Source organism: Erinaceus europaeus, unplaced genomic scaffold, assembly GCF_950295315.1.
Source record: "Erinaceus europaeus unplaced genomic scaffold, mEriEur2.1 scaffold_638, whole genome shotgun sequence".
In the NCBI taxonomy this organism is placed as follows: Eukaryota; Metazoa; Chordata; class Mammalia; order Eulipotyphla; family Erinaceidae; genus Erinaceus; species Erinaceus europaeus.
The window spans coordinates 23,030-42,721 of record NW_026647685.1 but is presented as its reverse complement, the minus strand read 5'-3'; the positions used below and the strand labels follow the sequence as shown (position 1 = coordinate 42,721).

Sequence of the window (19,692 nt, the reverse complement as noted above, 5' to 3'; positions counted from 1 at the left end):
AACTATGTTCCACACTGAAAACTGATGTTAACCTCAATAAATATTTACTTAAAAAAAGAACTGAGTAACTCTGTTAACTTAAAACCAATGAGAAAGGGGGCAAGACATAGTTCACCCAGTAGAGTGTGCAGGTGAAGTTTCACAAATAGAGAAGCAATACTGGGATAGACCTCCTTTTTTCCTGTCCCATACCATCTCAAAAAAAAAAAAAAAGAGAGAGAGAGAGAACAATAAAAAACATGAGAAACCAACAAGTGCAGTGGAACTGTGCACATATTAAAGTCCCAGCATAAACTCTGGTTGCCAGAGAGAGAAATATGTGAAGTACTCTTATAGAAAAAAAAATAATAATACAACTAAAAAAAAGGAGGAGCTGGGCAGTGGCACACCTAGATGAGCGCATATGTTACAGTGCACAAGGACCCAGGTTCAAGCCCTCGGCTCCCACTTGCAGGGGGGAAGCTTTGCAAGTAGTGAAGCAGAGCTGCAAGTGACTCTCCATCTCTATCTCTCTCCCCCTAACTCCCCCTTCCCTCTCAGTTTCTGACTGTGTCTATCCAATAAAAATAATAATAGGGAGTGGGTTGGTAGTGCGGCGGGGTTAAGTGCACGTGGCACAAGGACCGGCCTCATGATCCTGGTGCGAGCCCCGGCTCCCCACCTGTGGGGGAGTCGCTTCACAGGTGGTGAAGCAGGTCTGCAGGTGTCTATCTTTCTCTCCCCCTCTCTGTCTTCCCCTCCTCTCTCCATTTCTCTCTGTCCTATCCAAGAACAACATCAATAACAACAACAATAATAACTACAAGAACAATTTAGAAAAGGGGGCAATAAAAGGGAAAATAAATAAATACATTTAATAATAATAATAATTTTAAAAGCATCATGAACAATGCTGTATAAATGACAATAGGGGCAGGTTGTGAAAGAAAAGTCAGCTGAATGAGGAGAAAAGTGTTCTGAACTCTGTTAAGAACATGGACAGAACACTAGAACTATAAGGAACAATGCAAAGGCAACACTTCAAGGTGATGTGCCAAAAGCACAGCAAATATCCCCCCCCCCCACCATCTTTTTTTTTTTTTCTGGCAGGATGGGGAGAGTGAGGAAGAAGTGGAGGAATAGAGCGTTGTACACTTCTGGCCATTTGCAGTGCCAGGGATTCAACCCAGTGCCTCTCATATATAAATCCTGTGCACTTGGGAGTGGGGCGATAGCGCAGCAGGTTAAGCGCACGTGGCGCAAAGCCAAGGACTGGCTATGGATCCCGGTTCAAGCCCCCAGCTCCCCACCTGCAGGGGAGTCCCTTCAAGGCGATGAAGCAGGTCTGCAGGTGTCTATCTTTCTCTCCCCCTCTCTCGATTTCTCTCTGTCCTATCCAACAACGATGACATCAATAAAAACAACAATAATAACTGCAACAATAAAACAAAGGCAACAAAAGGGAAAATAAATATTTAAACAAACAAACAAAAAAATCCTGTGCACTTGGATCTCTATCCCCAGCCATGGCGATAATCTTCAATTAAAAAAAAAATGCAACTGAAAAAAAAATGAAGGCTCAAAGTCCAACTAGGCAAGTGAGACCAAGACACAAAAACTTGACTGAAAAAGCTTTCCATAAATCAAGTGAGAGAAGCCACAGGTGTCCCTGATTAAGCAAAAGTGACATGTTCCTTGAAACCTTTCGCCAAAAGCACAGTTTGCCGAGCCCATTCCTTCATGAGGAAAAACTCCTGAACCTTCCCAGCCTCCAAACACGGGCCCCCCAGCCCCCATCACAGCGAATAAGAGAGAAGACCTCACACAGCACTCACAGTTCCATGAAGCCCGGTGCACCCCCCGGCTCTAGCAGTTCTGGGGAAGGTGTCTGGCGGCTCCTCGCTCAACAAGCTGCTTTTGTCGTCAAAGCAAAAGGCGTCTTAGGGTTTCTTTCCATTTGTGAAAAGGCGTGCTGATGTAGGTCTTTCATAAAAGCAAAGTGGCATAACTCAAGTTCTTAAAAAAAAAAAAGGGAGTCGGGCAGTAGCGCAGCGGCTTAAGCGCACGTGGCGCAAAGCGCAAGGACCGGCAGAAAAGACCCAGGTTCGAGACCCCCGCTCCCCACCTGCAGGGGAGTCGCTTCACAAGTGGTGAAGCAGGTCTGCAGGTGTCTATGTTTCTCGCCTCCCGTCTTTCCTTCCTCTCTCCATTTCTCTCTGTCCTATCCAACAACAACGACATCAATAACAACAATAACTACAACAATAAGACAATAAGGGCAACAAAAGGGAATAAATAAATAATAAAATATTTAAAAAAAAAAAATAAGTGCCTGTGGAATAAAATCTTTAAAATGTGTAGCTGGAGTGAAACACTGAAATCTTATCAGTCCAAACACACCAGACACCGGGCTTCTACCTTAGGGCTTTTACTTTTGCCTCTTTAGTGGTCTCCCTACAACGTTTTCCTGAAAACAAGCCCTCGTTTAATATTTCCCCAACACTAAGTAAAGTTACAGCCAGCCCCAGATATTCTCTTATGCCCTCAGCCACCCCCTCAGAGGCTTTATTTTTCTCTACACCATTCATCTATTTTTATCGTCATTTACCATAACCTTTATCTAACACACTCTGTGTATTACTTGTGTTTTGTATGTTTACCCCACCTACTACAAAATGCAAACTCTATGAGAACAGACATTTGTCTGCTGTGGTCAATGTTTAAGAGTCTTGAGACAAAGAAGGTACTAAGTATTTGTTAGGAGCAATAAAGAAGTGGGGGAGTAGCTAATGTGCTAATTTGTACATTAGTATAAATTATACTTCTACAACAATTTAATAGCAAGTCAATTAAATGGCCAATTTTATCTACTACCTACATGTCACAAAATCTTGTTATCTACAAATTCACAGTGAAATTATATTCTGTGTCTGAAAAGAAATGCCAGTAAGTATGTATATATCAAATGCACTAAATACATGATTCAGTTATTATGCCTGTGTGCCATGTAAGAAAAGTCACTTATTTGTATACCATATGAATCTTATGCATTAAGACAGCATAGTGTTATGAAACCTATCATCAAAAATATGAATCACTATCAATCAAATAGCAATGACATGAGACAGACAAGAAGCTGTTATATAAAAAAAAAAACTTTTTAATTCTGATTGCCAAATTATTTAAGGCAGGTATAAAAAAGGAAAGCATTCAATATACATTTTACATAAAATAAACTAGATTACAGCATAAAACAAGTAACCAGGCAATGGCATTAAAGTTTCTCTTCTAAAACTGGATAATTGTAAACATCAAAAAAAAAAAAAAAAAAAAAAAAAAAAAAAAAAAAGAAAGAAAGAAAAGAAAAAAAGAGAAAGAAATAAAAAGGACTGCAGGACTATTCAAGTAATAGAACAATCACAGATGTCTCTGGTATGCAGGCTATTGGGTTATTTGCCATTCAAGATTATCAAAAAATGACACTTCATTATTCACAGATGCTCATTATTTCCCCCATTATAATCTTTACATTATATACAACACAGTTTTTGTGGTACTGGCAACCCCATGCCTTCGAAAAGTATTTTCTCCACAATACACAGTACAAACAGTGACTACAGGAACATTTTACACTGATGCGTCTTTAACAGGAGCCACCAAATAGACATCTAAATTGTACCAAAGTGTCATCATCACAGTTAGCCTTTCTGAGGGGCTTACAGGAAATATATGAAGGATATGCAAGGTTCAGGCACACTGATACAGAACATTATTTATTTACAATTGAAAAGGAAAAGAAAGTAAGCAGCCTTTTGTGGCTAACACTTTTTCAACATGACAAATACAATTTTTTTTTTAAATTTCCTTTACTGAGTGGTTTGCAACTTGGCAGCAGACCCTGTGTGTGCGAGCCTGGTTACTGATACAAAAAGTAAAGAATATATATATATATATATATGTATATATACATATATGTATACGTATATATATATAAAACAGAAGTTTAATTACAGCAACATTTGTTACTCTGTGATAAAATCTGTAATTTACAAAAATGAAATGACTGGTTTTTGCCTGCCATTAAGGCATTTCAAATTAACACCATGGAACTGATGTCTGTATAAAGCGCTTCCCCATGTGATCCAGTCACATGACAACGTACATTTCCAATCTTGTTATTCTCTGCAAAAGAAAAGAACTTAGCATAAGATGCCACCCATAATTGACAATGAAAACCTCAAGATCAATACACTATTTTAATTTTATTCAATTCACAGAATCCTATTCCACAGAGAATGATGGACACATAAGGGTTATCATATAAATGATGAGGAATAAATTAGTTTCTTTCCCTTTTTTTGCGGGGGGGGGGGGGAATTCTTTATTTAAAACAACTTAAGGAGCAATTTTCAATATAAGAAAAAAGTAAACATATTACTTTTACCGGAATTAAAATACACTTCTCAACTTCCAACTTCATTTTTAAACATAATAAAACAAAGGGAGTCATGATGAATTATTGTAACAAAGCTTGAAGGATAAACTAAGACATTTTGACTACTTACATCACTGGTCAGTCAGTTACTAATCTACATTGCATCTATAGACAAAGGTTCCAGGAATGTCAAGTTACATATAAAACACTATGACATAATAAGTACATCCATTATAATAATATAAAACCCTAAGGTATAAGTTTTTGGTCTAAAAGTCTATACACGTTTACTCCCACCCATTCAGATGTTTTTATCTGGGGGAAAAAAAAAAACATGTTCAAAATGCAAAAAGCACTTACCTTCTTTGTGCAGGAAACATTCCTGATGCAGAGGCTTGGGCAGCCACTTGCTGAGAGGCAACTAGGGCAGCAGAGGTCAAGCCTAATGGGAGAAAGTGCAAGGTTTTTCAAGTCAGAGAAGAGTAGATGCAGGGTAATGGTGAAGGGTGGCAGACCCAATAACAGAGATTTGTCCTTTCATAAATATGCACATTTCATGCAGCAAGGACAGTGTCCAAACCCTTTGGTCTAAGAGATATCTATTCCTCTAACGAATACTATGCTTAATAGCCATTCAAAGAAAGGCTAGCCTAGCATTCCATCTCTCTGGTTCTGCATGGTGCTAACTGGTTTGCATGAATTCCTGAATAACAAGTCCCAGAGAAATAACAGGGACCAGGTAACAACAGGAATAAAATTAAAAAAAAAAAAAAAAAAATCACGGTGAATCATAGCAGTGACATGTCATTTGCTTAGGATACAATACTTTCATAATAACTTTTATCACTTTAATGGTTTCCTCCTGTGACTGAATACAATGCATTCTAAAAGATATATGAATTCAGAAATAGCCTAACTTCTACCCTACAAGAAAAAGACAGACAGCAGTGAGAAAATACGATGATTCCAAGTGACATTCAGCTGCCTAGCAGAAAATTGCTTTGATTCAAAAGAAAATAATTCTGGAAACCCACTAAAGATTAAGCTTTCCTATGCCCTATGTTCACATTTTAAAGTTTTCTTTTAATTTTTAATTGATTTTTACATCTATAGTCATACACTCATGTGTGCACACATATGTGCTTAGATTTACAACTTACCACACCCACCACCAAAATTTCAATGTGATCATACCAATTCGAACTCTATTCTGCCCCTGTGTCAGGGTGGGTGGGAGTAGGATTGCGGTAGGGAAAAGAAGGTCACAACTCCCCCTGATAACCAGTTTGGTCATCATTTTTTTTCTTGCAAGTTGTATTTGCTTTAGCTATATTCCATATGAGTTAAATCTTCCAGCAGTTGTCTTTCACCTTTAATTTATTTCACTAAGCATAATCTCCTCTAGGTCCATCCATTTTATCTAATTGTCTTTCTTTTCCTCCTCTCCTCCTTCTTCCTTCTCCTCTTTTTCTTTCTCCACCTCCCACTCCCCTCTTCCTCTTCTTCTTCTTTTATTTTATATTTTATTTATTTTATTTTTTGAAAGAGATGCAAAGACAGACACACACACACACACACACACACACAGAAACACCAGAGCACTGCTCAGCTCTGGCTTATGGTAGTGATGGTAGGGGGGTGGGTGGGGGGTGGAATTGAACCTGGGACTTTGGAGCCTCAGGCATGAGAGTCTGTTTGCATAACCATTATGCTATCTCCCCCGCCCTCTCTTCCTCTTCTTACCCTTCTCCTCTATTTTGCTGTGTTTTGTTGTTGTTGTTGTTTGTTTTAAATGAGAGCACATCTTAGCTCTAGCTTATGGTGGTACAGCGGATGAGCTCTCAGTACCTCAGACATGAAATTCCTTTGGCATACCCATTATGCTACCTCCCCTACCCCCAAATATGTTACTTATTTATTGTTGCACAGGGTTATCTTGATCAACTTTGCCACTCAGAGAGACAGAAAAAGACAAAGGGAAAGGAAGAGACACAGTGAGTGAGAGACAGCATAACAACAGAGTTTCTCTTGGTGTCATCATGATACTCCCATGTGAAGTCTAGGATTTAACCTGGATCATGCACATGTTACGGTGTATGTACCATCCAGTCAGCTATGTGCTTGGCCCCCAGACATGTCAGTTTTTAAAACCACTAACTGGTAACAAGTAGCACCAGCTGAGTAGATACAAATGATCCCTTCACTGTGTGAAAAGCATTCCCCACTCTTGGCTATACCTTCTCAGATAATGTATTGAATTACAAAGCAAGGAATAAGAGGCAGCTATGGATTAAACTATGTTCCTCCAAAATTCCTATGTGGAAACCCTAATCTGACTGAGACCTGGAAGGGACTGGTTAAGGTTAAAAGAGATCATAAGGGTGGCGCACTAATCCACTATGAATTTTAAGAACAGACATGAGCACATGGTTTTTCTCTTCTCTTCCACTCCACCCACCACTCCCCTGTGTCTTGAGCAGGTTACACATAAGACAATGACAGCTGCCTACAAATCACAAATTGACTTCTCTCCAAAAAAGGACCAGTCTGTCACCCCCATCGCAGACTCCCAGTCTCCAGAATTATAAGGAAATTAATTTCTATTGTTTCAAGTCCTGCATTCTGTGGTACTCCGCTAAGACAGCTGACTGTGACTGCAAATTCCTAGCAAGTTGATCTGTGAAATGACAGAGCTGGGACAAATGGTACATACTCAAGTAAACACAATGAATGAAGGCTCCTACACGTTAAGTCTAAGACTTCTTAAAAACAGTTCTCAAATGCAGTGAAGAGTTGTGAAGTGTCCCTGACTTAAGATTAAGCCCTATCATGTGACTTCCCTGAGAAACAAGCAAATTCAAAGACCTATAGAAACCAGACCAAGTAATTTCACCAAGCCTCTCACCATCCTTCCCTTTCTTCTACATGCTCCTGAAGTAGCTATCTGATCTCCTGGTGGCTATATACAGGGACCCAGACACTGGTCATCATCCTCAGTCTGAGGAAACCTCTGATAATATTAACTGATGACAATTATTAACTGGCAGCCACTTCTCATCTTGATAGAATATAAAAATGTGGGAGCTGGCAAGACACTTCACTTGAATAGTGTACCTGCTTTGCCATGTGTGCGATCCAGGTTCGGGTGCAGCCCTCAGCACACTAATGTGATAATACACCATCCACACCTGCCAACCCTAGTCTTTATCTCTCTTTCAAAATCTGAAAAAGTCAACCTGGAGCAGTAAAGCCCTGGCAAGAACAACAACAAAAGAATATAAAGATGTGGAAGCAACTATTGTAGTATCATCAGGGCAACTTTTCACTCAAAAGCTCAAAAAGGTAATTTGGGCAACTATTTACCAAAGCAAAATGGACAGACCCAACAAGGAAGAGCTGCTGACCTTGGAAAGGGTCATACTGGCCAGGGATGAGTGGGTAACCCATGCCCACGTGGGTGTGGTGATGCGTATGCAGGTGTCGCTGGCTGAAGGGGGAGTGGCGATCCCTTTCCCTTTCCGCTTCCCGTTCCCGCTCAGCAGTAGCCTTCTCCACAGGCTGCAAGAGAAAAGAGAGATTGACCTCTACCCCTCTTTAATTTTTTTAGAAAAACAACTCAGTTCAGTCATGTCTGATAACAAAAAGTAGACAGAGAAGCCCTGAACTAGTAAACCCTTTACTAGTCAAAGATCATTTCAAAAGGTGAGGATTTGCTTCTGTTGGAATTAAGCCAACACTAAAGAACTATTCCCTGCAAAGCAAACCAACTGACATTAATGTTTACCTCAAATGGTTGAGAGCTTTTCTCAATGTTCATCCACAAATGCAAATGTGACTCAACTCCTTCCAGAAAACTACTTTTACATGTAGAGCAAGGACAGTAAACACTTCTCTAATTGCCCTTTTAATTATTTACATTTGGGGTAACCTAATCATTTCAAACATATCTTTGTTTTGTCACAAAGAAAACATAGCCTAATATCATATGCCAATATCAGGTACAGAACATCATTGGTTGTCCTCTGTTTCTGGAAGCATTCAAGCATCTCTCAATATGTGAAAATTTACAGGAAAGCAAACAAAGAAAAAACTCTGTTCTGCAGAATCTTAATTTGGTTAGGAATTGTGTGCTCTGTCTTTTTACTTGAAAGAGGATCTTAAGTGCTCTTTTCACTGAAAAAACAAAACAAAACATAGTACTAGGAGTTCTCGCAGAAAAAGCCTCACAAATTGCCTTCTCTCGGTACCTCAAACTCTCTGGAGGGCTCATTCACATCACAGATCCTTTCTTACAGCATTTTCTAGCAAGAACTACTAGCTCTTTTCTTTTGCCTCTTCACATCTGTCCCCAGGACTAGCAGCTGCCCTATTCTTGGATGAGAAAACCATCTTTCACAAAGACACATGTGAATTGCTTCAGTGAACTTAAGGAGTGTGGCCAGAGTGATGGCCCCCAAAGAGCAGAAGTAGCTATCACACCTTAGCCAAGTGTCTCTACCATCTTGCATCAAAAATATTTGCACCCAAAAGTGGTTCCTAGTGAATTTAAATGTCCACCTAACAAGCATCCTCTTGAGTAGGCAAGATCTTCTAGATTCTGCAACAGAAAAGCTTATTGCCACCATACATGCACAGTTTAACATTCCCCCCTCCCCCTTCGTGGGCAAAAACATCTTGCTTCTGAATACTCCACCTCTTCATGTTATTAGGATAAGACAGAATCCGGAAATCACAGCTGGGTTCCAAACCATTCCTCTTTTAAGGCTGTTCTCTAGCTTATCCCCTTTTCTTCCCCAAAACACAGTACTTTTAAATAGCAACAAAAGGAGGCTTACAGCAGGAGATTTGCTGCGGTATTGGTTCGCATGCTGCTGGAGCAAATCCAGTGCTTTAGATTCAGTGGTTGTTTTCGTGTTGATGCTAGGGCTGGTATTGACTTTCTCTGCCTCTTCTCTCCCTGACATCTTCCCATAAACAGGATAATGAAATCCTGGAGAGAGATAGGCTCCTGCAGATAAACAACAAATGCCACATCAAGTTACAGGCCACATCTTTAAAAAAAAAAATCATTTGGATTACATGAATGTGGATAAGAGTCAGAGATCTTAAAATAGGGGGTTACATTAAGTATGGGTGGCACCGTCGTTAAACTGTATCTAGGTTCTCTGATTTTCCTCTCCCAGCTAATTCATCCTGATAAACAGAGGTTATAAACAGAATTGAGCTTACAGCCATTTCATACATTTCTGTGTTCGTTTAAGTGAAAGGAACAGTAACTATCATGATTATGACACAGAGTGCTTAGGATATTTTCATAGGCAATAAAGTATCTGTCAGTCTCATAGCCATAGCCAAGACCATCAGAGACTAGGAAGACTATAGCTAAAGACTCTTGACATGTCATCTAAACAGAAATCTAACATTAAATCAGTTCTATCTTTGAGACTTTAAGCAGCATTAAAAACAAGCAAAACCAACACTATCCCTGAAGTGCCTCATTCACTCTGACTTTTCAATAAGTAATATTTGAACAAAGCCTCTTCCCTCCAACATAGTGAGAACCCACAACACAACACGTACCAGGGTAACTGTGCATTAGGACGGGAGAGACAGCCCGGTATGCAGGGTGGCTGGGGTCATACATCTGTGGGTAAGGATAAGCATGCAAGTATTGTATGTAGGACTGATGCTGACTCATAGGCGAAGACACAGCCACTCTCGTCCCCCGAGAGTCCTTCCAGTTCACCGGAGTCTTTCGATCATCATTTTTCAGCTTGCTATCCTCCATGGATTGAGAGTCGGGACGCTTGGCCTCTTTGGGCTCCTCTTTAATGCTTGTTAGTGATACAGGAAGACTGGGCACGCCACCCTCCTTATTGGGAGTTTTCCTGGGACTGTCTTCTTTTAATTTCTTTTCTCTGTCAAGTTCTTCTGACTTTTGTTGATCTAGGTATTTGGGTTGGTACACATAGTGATGCCATGTTCTTGAATCTGGGTCCTGGTTAAAAAAAAAAATACAAAAAGATTGCCTTGAAATTTCCATTTTTATCCAGAAACCACTAACCATCATGATAATCCTATCACTATTAAGACTAAGCTAACACATATTCATGTGCTGGCACTCTGCTAACAGCTCTACCTCTTATAGAGTTAATAATGTCAGAGGCAGATGTTGTTACCATTGGATCTTTTTACAGAAGACAAAAACCAAAGCCTTAAAGTTCATGTAACATCAGGGCTATACTACTGTTCAATGTGGATCTGGGTTTTAAAATGAGGTCTGCTGAGATCCAGAAAGCTGGGTCTGTAATGTCATGTTTTAACCTTCGGTAGCATCCTCAGACATTTATTTTACCTCATATCCTCCCTAACATCTCTCAGATGTTAAAGAAGTTTTAAAGCTTAAAACTAATAATAAAATTTCTGTAAAACTGTGATATCAGTCAACATTACTTAAAAGAAAAAGATTCTTTGGCTTCCTAATAAAGTACCTTTATCTACAGCAGCTGAGACTTAATAGATCAGTTTATATCTCATTATGTGCTAACATCTTAATCAAAACAAAAATTTAAATTAATAATAGAATAGTATATATTACGGCTTTTCTATGAGAAAACAAATCATTTATAATATCCCACCCCAAAGCACATGGTTTTAATGAAGCTCTGTGAAGTCCAAATCTGAATCAGGCTTCCAGAAGTGAGGGGCTAAGTAGCCTTTGTAACCCCCATCCCATTCATGATATAAATTATATAAATCTACTGGGCATTTAAATCCTAGATGACTATTCAAAATTGTGGACCCAAACTTGGGGCAAAAATGAGCATAAAGAAAGGATTCTGTTGATTCACCAGGGACATGTAAGCATGGCAGTGGATATATGTACTGGTACTAGTGGTGGGGAGTTTGCTGGGAAAAACCAGAATGAATGCTCAGGGGCCTGACTGCAGTGAGTCAGACAGGCATGTGAACCAGAAAGTGCTAGCTCATATGCAGCTTCACACTGACCAATTTTAGGTGTTGGCACAGGTAGCCACAAGCTGGTGGACCAAGAGGCTTAGACTGACTGCTAAGGCCCATCCACCCAGATGACCTCACTCTTTGCAGAAATGATCAGCACTCTGCTCCATGTTGAGGTAATCTTACCCAAAGTCTAAAACATAAAGTTAGGCACCTCAGACACCACAAGGAAGTCAACTGGGCCTCAACTTTTATTAAAGGTGCAAATATGTCCAGTTTTTATTATTCCCATAAGATGCCAACAGAGAATTAAATGTGCAAAAATAACTCAGGAACTCAAGAGTTAGAAGGGAATTCAGTGGCCATTTGGTAGAATTCCCTCACTTTAGACCCAGAAAAGAATTTAAGGGACCAAAGTTCATGGTATCAGGGATAAGGGAGATAGCATAAGGGTTATGAAAAAGACTTGCATGTCTGAGACTTCAAAGTCCTAGGTTCAACAACCCACCACCACCACAAGACTGAGGCTGAGCAATGGCCTGGTTTATAAAATGTGTTTGGGGGGTGGGGAGGGGGAGAACGTTAAAACAAAAGCAAGACACTATTGCAGCAAAGCAAAGGACTCTGAGGGACAGGCAATGGGGCCAAGTTCATGATGGTGAAAAAGGAAAAGTTGTGGGTGAGGGTGCTTTGTGGACACCTATTACCATAGGGAGATGAGATGAGATGAGATGAGATGAGATGAGATGAGATGAGATGAGATGAGATGAGATGAGATGAGATGAGATGAGATGAGATGAGAAATTGCACCCATGTGTCAACCACCCCCAATAATACAAGAAAGGGAGAGATAAGAGGGGGGAAAAGACAAAAATAATAATAATAAATAAATAAATAACCAGTTCATGGGCTGAAATAGGAATCTGTAAAGCACACGCCCAGTTATTTTTACCATGCAGCATAACAAGGAGAGTGAGTAATGTACATTTTAGAACTACTGAGAGAATCTCTTAAAATACTTTCCAAGACAGGAGGGAGGAATCAGTCTTAATGAGCCCTAGGTTCATTTCCTGGAAGGGATGCTAACCAAATCAAGCCCAGACAGTTACAAGTCTCACAGACTGCTCTCTCCCTACAGGGGCCACGCTCCACAATCTTACTTGTTTAAATCTCGAGGTTGGGTCTACACCTGTCTGCTTCATAGAGTCCATGACAGATTTCATTTCTACAGCCTCCTTAATAAGCTGGTGGTTTTCCATCTGCTTAGCTTTGAAGCTGTCGGCCTGAAGCTGCTGCTGGTGATTGGAGAGAAGCTGCGATTTACCTGTCTCCTCAGTTTTATTAGGCACTGATGGCCCTAGTTTAGAATGGTTTTTGTTAGGCTCTGGAGTAGAGGGAGCTTTTGAGATTGTGGCTGACGGCACATTTTTCTGTTTACTATCCTCCTTGCCCAGCTCTTTCAAGGGGAGCTCATTTTTCCTTTCACAGTCTCCTCTCCCAGTTTGGGCCATTTTTTGCTCTGCCAGCCTCTGGTCCTCATAGTACTTCTCATACTGCTGTCTATAGGCAGGGCTGGTGGCCATGAGAGACTTCTGGTCCATATAGAGCCCATAGGCATACTGGCCATAATAAAGTGACTGAGCCAGAGCAGGGTGTCTCTGTGTGATCACTGACTGGTGCTGTGGCTGTAATGCTGCTGTGTTATGGTCCACTTTCTTGGCATCGAGCTGCTCTGCTTTGTCCTTCTTTTCTGCATCTTCCTCAGACTCCTTCTTGATCTTCATTCCTTGTGTGCTCACACCATTCCCAGCTGCAGGGACACTGACCTGGCCAGGGTGCATATAACTTGGAGAATAATATGGGTCGTAGCCATGGTAATAGGGGGAGTGTGACTCCTTCATTTGTGATGATTGTGCTGTTGATGAAGGATGTCCTTTTACCACACCGTCCTTACTAGAAATAATGTCTGATGGGGAACTGGCCTTTGACCTCATGCCCTCTGACCTGCTGTCAGAGCCTCCGTCATCGGCAGCATCGGATATGTCCGAATAGGCCGGGCTGCTGGTCTTCGCTGCAGGACCCTCAGCTCCATTTTGTGTCAACACATGCAGGGGGGCCATGGGAGCCTGCCCATTCACCAAGGTGTTGCACTCCATTCTTGAAGCACTGCCAATGGAAGGGCTGGGTGCATTGTCCGTGAATGTGTACACCTTATCAGCCTCTGCTTTGATGCTGGCCATGCGGCTCTCTTGAGACTCGGACAACCCATTAGCCAGCCCTTCATTCTTGCTGAGATGCTCCTTTAAAAAATGCCCCGATAAATCCTTCCCCGCCCCCTTGGCATCCTCTAGCTTCCCCAGCTTAGCATCCATTTTCGGGCTGCCTGTCTCTTTCCCTTCTTTGTCCTTTAGCTTCCGCTTCTCCTTTTTCTTTTTGTCTTTGAGTGACACAAGAGCTGGGTTCACGGTGATGGGCTCCCCCATAATTGTGGGCTTTGGTTGAATGGGCTTTAATGGAGGGCTCTTTGGTGTGGCCTGAACAACAGTGGTGGTGAGAGAGGGCAATCCAGGGATGGTCCCTGTGGTGGTGCTTGTGAAGGCTGCAGTGGGAATGGCGATGAGCTGAGGAGGAGTGGGTGCGGGGGCTGGGGCAATGGGCCGGGCAGTCTTCAGTTTAGAGAGGTTCTTGTCCAGTTTGCAGTTGTTCACTTTCTTGCCCTTTTCCTTTTCTCCCAAATTTTTCTTGTCAATTAATCCTTCTGCTTCCAATTTGGGCATCTCAGCAGCCAAACTGGTATCTGCTGCTGAGCAGCTATCTAAGGTAGCCGCCATGTTGGAGATGACAGGGAGGTTGTTCAGTTCACTGTTCAGACCCTTCTTTTTGCCAGAGTTTTTCCCACCTTTTGGACCAATAGCAGAACCTGGACCATTACTCATCAGCTCTCTCTTGCCTCGGGGGGTTCCAGGGGGGTTGCTGGAGCCAGGGGATGCTGGTGCCTTCACCTGGTCATAGGTTGCTACATTTGTGCTTGACTCGCTGCATTCGAGGGCCACATTGCTCAGGGCCTCCTCACAGTCTGAGATCTTGTCTTCACTGTCAGGCTCAAACTCCAGCTTGTTTTCTGGGTCTAAGTGTGCATGAGCCTGGTGATATCGCAGGCCGTTAATGTGCTTGTATTTTTTGTTGCAGTTTGGGTGGGGACAATCTATTAACACTGGAGAAGAGCAGCCTTGGTCCAAAAAAGTAGTCTCTGGTTTCCCTTGTGGGGTGGTAGGGGTGCTTCTGGAATTTGTGCGGACACGCTTCCCAGGCTTACTGTCCTCAGAACTGGATGTGAGATCCAGTTCCATGGGAGGCTTGTTTTTCCTTTTGTTGGTGGAAGAAGGGCTGGCCTTGATGTCCTCTGCAGCACAATTTGGGGGTGTCCTTCGCCCACTAGCATTGAGGCTGCCCCTCCTCCCTTTCCCATTGGCCCCCCCTCTGTTCTTGTTCTGTAACCCTCTGGACTCTGCAAAGCTGGTCTCTGAGCCTGGGGCCGCTGCAGCGGACCTTGCTCTCTTGCCTCTGCCCCGGCCACCTCTCATCTCCAGGTCACTTGTCGGTGACTCACAGAACCTAGGGAAGCAAGTAAGAGATCAAGATGAGTACTTCCCCCAAATCCAGGTGAACTCACAAAGCACGCAAATGTATCAAAGAGCAGTTCTGACCCAGCAGCGTGAGGGCTGGGCCCAGACACCCACAGACAGCTTCAATATCCACAGACAGCTTCAATACCCACAGAACAACAAGCTACAAGGTTTATATCCTTCTTTGGAAAACCAAAGAAAGAGCTCCAGTAGCTAGTTTCAAATCCAGTTCAAATCACCATCTTGAGGAAGGAAGACAACAAAGGAGCACGTAGAGGGGAGAGGGTAGCAGAAAGGAGAGAATTCCTGATAGAAAATCTAGCATCTGCATTTAGCTGCATTCAATCCTGAATTGTTTGTTTCTCTTTTACCTGGTTTCAATTACAGGCAGACTTCTATGCATTATTAATTTCTCTACAAAGTTTCCTTGCAAAGGCAGGATGGTGGAGGAGAAGGGAGGGAAGAAAGAAAACAAGCCACATAAAGGTCCAATGCATACCGGGGTGGGGCCCAGTCGTGCTTGGTGCAGTCCAGTAGGGTCCCTACATATGTTTTGTTCCTCCACGTGACATTGACCACGAGGACACCTGCAAGTGTGGGGAATGAAGGAGAAACAGGGTTAGTACTGATCACTTGATTTCCAGTTCATTTATTATTATTATTATTATTATTATCATTATTACCAGCAAAGTTCTATTCTCATTTGCTTTCAAACGCTGTGGTTTGCATTCTTCCTCTTTCTGGTTTCAGTGACCTCAAGTTAAAACCCACAGGAAATTGTGTGTGTGTGTGTGTGTGTGTGTGTCTAAGTGCATGCATGTCTGATGCAAAAGGGTAAGGCTGTGCGAGAGTGTAATCAAGATACTGCTGACAGAAGGAAATGGTTTTTGCCATGTTCTGCTGTAAAACAGCAACACTCACCTCTTAATTTTTCTATTATTACACATAATTGCTTTCGTTTGGCAAGCAGCCAAGATAAACTAAATGCCAGTTACCAGTGCCTAAACCCGAAGGTGACTGAAAGGGAGTGGTTTTGTTTCCAATTCAACAATAAAAAATAGTGGTAATTTTTATTTAGGAAAGAATTTTTGCAAGTCCACAAAAAAAATAGAAATAGAAGGGCAAGCAGAGGAATGTAGAGTAGACAAATCAGCTAATCCACCCTTCTCCGGCTCTGTGAGACAGAATCAGCCCCGGTACAGTATCTGTTTCAATGTTTGGGCTTGTTTCATATTAAAGACTCCTAAAATAGCCCCTTTTAAGAAAATAAATGTGCACAATAGGTTTGCTCTTGGGGTTATCTTTACAATCAACTTTAGTAAGCATTTGCCACAGAGGGTGGGGGGACGGCGGCGTGTGACTCAAAACCAACACTTGTTTCCTGCAAGTCATTCTTGCTTTTTCCAACTGCTCTGCAGACAGACAATTTGATTTAGCACTGCATCTGTGAATTACTAAACTTAAGTGCACTTAGTACACCAAATGTCACAGGGAAACAAAATATAACATCCTCTTATTTCTCAAGAAGACAAGTGTCATAGGTTTTTACACACATATATATACACACAGTGTGCTCCATTAGAGTATACTTAAAAGGGCCTAAATTGTTGAAACTACATAAAATATCAGGGTAGAGACATAAAATATTTAGGTGTCTTTTTTTTTTCTTCTTTGTTTTATAACTAACCTTCACTCTTTAAGTCTATTTCTAGGTGATTTGCTCACTTGTTCACTGCCATTTTGAATTTCACAGAAAAACCTATGTTGAGCTCCTTTATGGCAAAGGACACCACACACAAGGAAAGATTCATTTCTGAGAGCACATTCTAACAGCAGGTAACATATCTGAATGGCTGGGACTCGTCTGGTAGGGATTTCTTTTAAAAGTCTCAAAAAGAGATTTTAAATTGTTTTCCATATGGTTTACACTACTATTTCTTAGGTGACAGCTGAATTTACTCACTATAGCAATTGTCTGGAGTGGGGGTGGGGGAGTAGCTAGCATAAAGCAAAGCAAGCATTTCCTCAAATCACAGTTGATTCCATTGTAATTCAGGGGCGGAGGGTTAAATCATTGAGTAAAATAATTCATACTGAGATGAGAGAATCAATGGCAATTAGGCATTTGGTCAAATTTTGCACAAGACAGAACAATTGAAGGAAAAGATTCTTTATGAGCACATCCCTTCAGGAAAAGGGAGGGACTGGGTGAGGAGGTGAAGGGAAACACTGAGCTGGTTTTCTCATCATCTGCTCTCTGGGGCACCGTGTGTGGTGTCAAAGACCTTTGCAGCTGCTTAAAATTCTTTAGCAGGTCAGCTATATTTACAGTTCGGAAATATATCTGCACTGCCAGAAGGTTACTGTATTTTAGCTTTAGATGCAATAGGCTGAATCGCTGCATTCCAGAGTCCCTGATGTAGCACAAATGTATAATTAAAATTGCTTGAAAGGAAACATGAAAGAAACAACAAACCCTCTATTCCTGCAGTAATAAAATTAAAAACAGGAAAAGTCTGCACAGACACTTAACATTTGTCTGCAGTGAAAGGCTTTTGTTACTGCCTTTCCCCTAAGGGTTTCTCGGTTCCAGTGAACGCTGGCTGCTGATTGGCCGGCGCCTGCAGGGAACGCTCGTGTCTGATTGGCTTGATTCGGGGTGGCAGCCCAGAGCAGGAGGCAGAGGCGCGGGAGGCAGGAGCTGCTTGAAGGGAGCGGCTGCGACCTCACTGCTAGGCCTGCGGGTGGTCAGGCAGAAGACCCTGCTCGTTCGGTTCATTGAATCCACGCTGGCCAGCCCTGGGCTGAAAGACCCGTAGCTACATTTGCCCACGATGACCCAGGCTGTGCGGCTCAAAAGACCTCAGTCTTCGTCTCCAAAACAGGACAAAGGAAAGCCCCCGGGGGCTGCAGAGCAGGAGGGGACCCCAAACGCACAATTAATCTTTGGTTACAGTGGGATGACCATTTAGAGCTGAGGCAAAGGCTGAAACTCAAGGTGCAACTTCTCTACTGGCCTGATGGGATTTCTAGAAGCCGCACAAGCAGATCTCTTATCTTGGTGCAAGTGCTATTTATCATTATTATCGCCACTGGGTGGGAATAAAATCCTGTGAAGAAAAGTCTATTTTCAGCTTCAAAGGGCCTCAATAAGTCAGCCTTGTTTTTCTAGAAGCCCTCCATATTTAAAATGCTCAAAATAAATGCTTAACTCCCGGGGAGATTTTGAAAGGTCTCCATCAAGCAGTGCTAATTAAATACGTGTGCTTTGTGTCTATTTTTCTTTCTATGTACAAGCCACTTCACAATGCCGCAGAGTATTTATATCTGCTTAGAATTCACGAATATACACTCACACGTGTTGACACAGCCAAAGCTGCCGCTTTACAGTGGAAGGAAGGCCTAAAGGAATGCTTCTCATATAAACTACAAAGTACATTGTTTCTTTGAAAGGAGGTCTGTTTGGAAAATATTCTATTGTAAGGGGCCAAGTGTAAGGGCAGTGTGTTAGCACTAAAAGGTATAAAGGTTCTGCCGTTTTTGTGAGGACTCAACATTTTGAAGACTTTATAACAGATGGTCAGATGATGCAAACTGTACTTTTTTTAAAATTTTTAATTTATTTTCCCTTTTGTTGCCCTTGTTTTTATTGTTGTTGTAGTTATTATTATTGTCGTTATTACATAGGACAGAGAGAAACAGAGAGGGGGGGAGAGAAAGATAGACACCTGCAGACCTGCTTCACCTCCTGTGAAGGCGACTCCCTTGCGGGGGGGGGGGGGGGGGGGGGGCTGGGGCTCGAACCGGGATCCTTATGCTGGTCCCTGTGCTTCTCTCCAAGTGCGCTTAACCTGCTGAGCTACCGCCCCACTCCCCAAACTGTACTTTTTAAAGGTGTTATGTGCTCAACGTGAAAATTAGAATTAGTCCCTTTAACATGAAAATTCAAATTTGATAACCCTGGGTCTAGTTCTGTTTCTCACTTACAAAAAAAAAAAAAAAAAAAAAAAAGGAAACAAATCTTTTTCCATAATGATTTAATATGTCTTTTAGTGTACATTTACGCTTTCAAAGTCTAGCCTATGAATTAGGTGCCAGTGATACTTGTACAAGACTTCTTTATGTTCTCAAGTATTGCACCAGCTTTATTATCTGCCCTTTCCACTCACACATGGCCTGGGCATTATCTTTCTCAAAGAACCAACACCTGCCCTGTAATATTTTCTATTTGAAAAATATCTGAGTAGTATAACCAAATAAAGTAGTAATAGAGTTGAAAGAGCAATGGGTGGTTTAAGTGTTTTCCTCTGTGCATCAATCAAGACTTTGTTTAAACACTGATACTGAATCTAAGATGTCATTCCCATCAGGCATATTACCTACAAGGCACTTAATAACATGACTGTATTTTATAACTGAGCCCCTAAACTCTGTAAGTCAAAAGACCCCTTAGATCTTTTAAGGGCCCCACAGTCACTGTTAAAAGTATTACTATTTCTTCTCTTAGATACCTTGCAGTTAAGTATCTCCAGGGAGATGGCTATGTCCACCAAACATTTACAGTAGAATCATATCAAGTGCTATGGATTCAACTGGTCTTTAAGTGGAACTCAATCCAAACTCCCTTCTACTTCAAAACTCTACAAACTTGTAACAGAACCAAAACAAGCAAACTTAATATCCCAAAAGTGT

At 41.7% G+C, this 19,692-nt stretch overlaps 1 protein-coding gene across 1 annotated transcript; it reads right to left on the bottom strand.

Annotated features, from left to right (window-relative positions):
* Nucleotides 1-4,770: 4,770 nt before the first annotated feature.
* LOC103117613 (zinc finger protein 608) lies at nt 4,771-15,608 on the bottom strand. Its single transcript, XM_060184241.1, has 6 exons — nt 15,500-15,608; nt 12,535-14,989; nt 9,995-10,412; nt 9,250-9,422; nt 7,819-7,972; nt 4,771-4,856 (listed from the first exon to the last, which is right to left on the bottom strand). The coding sequence occupies exons 2-6, from the start codon at nt 14,956-14,958 to the stop codon at nt 4,771-4,773; spliced, it is 3,255 nt and encodes a 1,084-aa protein (XP_060040224.1). The 5' UTR covers nt 14,959-14,989; nt 15,500-15,608.
* Between the last annotated feature and the right edge of the window lie 4,084 nt (nt 15,609-19,692).

Bases quoted from the DNA above. Each gene is read 5' to 3' on its own strand.
- LOC103117613 (XM_060184241.1), bottom strand. From the start codon at position 14,958: ATGAGAGGTGGCCGGGGCAGAGGCAAGAGAGCAAGGTCCGCTGCAGCG. The intron at 9,423-9,994 runs GTACGTGTTGTG...GTTTATCTGCAG, and splicing joins CCTAATGCACAGTTACCCTG to GAGCCTATCTCTCTCCAGGA. The intron at 7,973-9,249 runs GTAAGCCTCCTT...TTTCTCTTGCAG, and splicing joins ACCGCAGCAAATCTCCTGCT to CCTGTGGAGAAGGCTACTGC.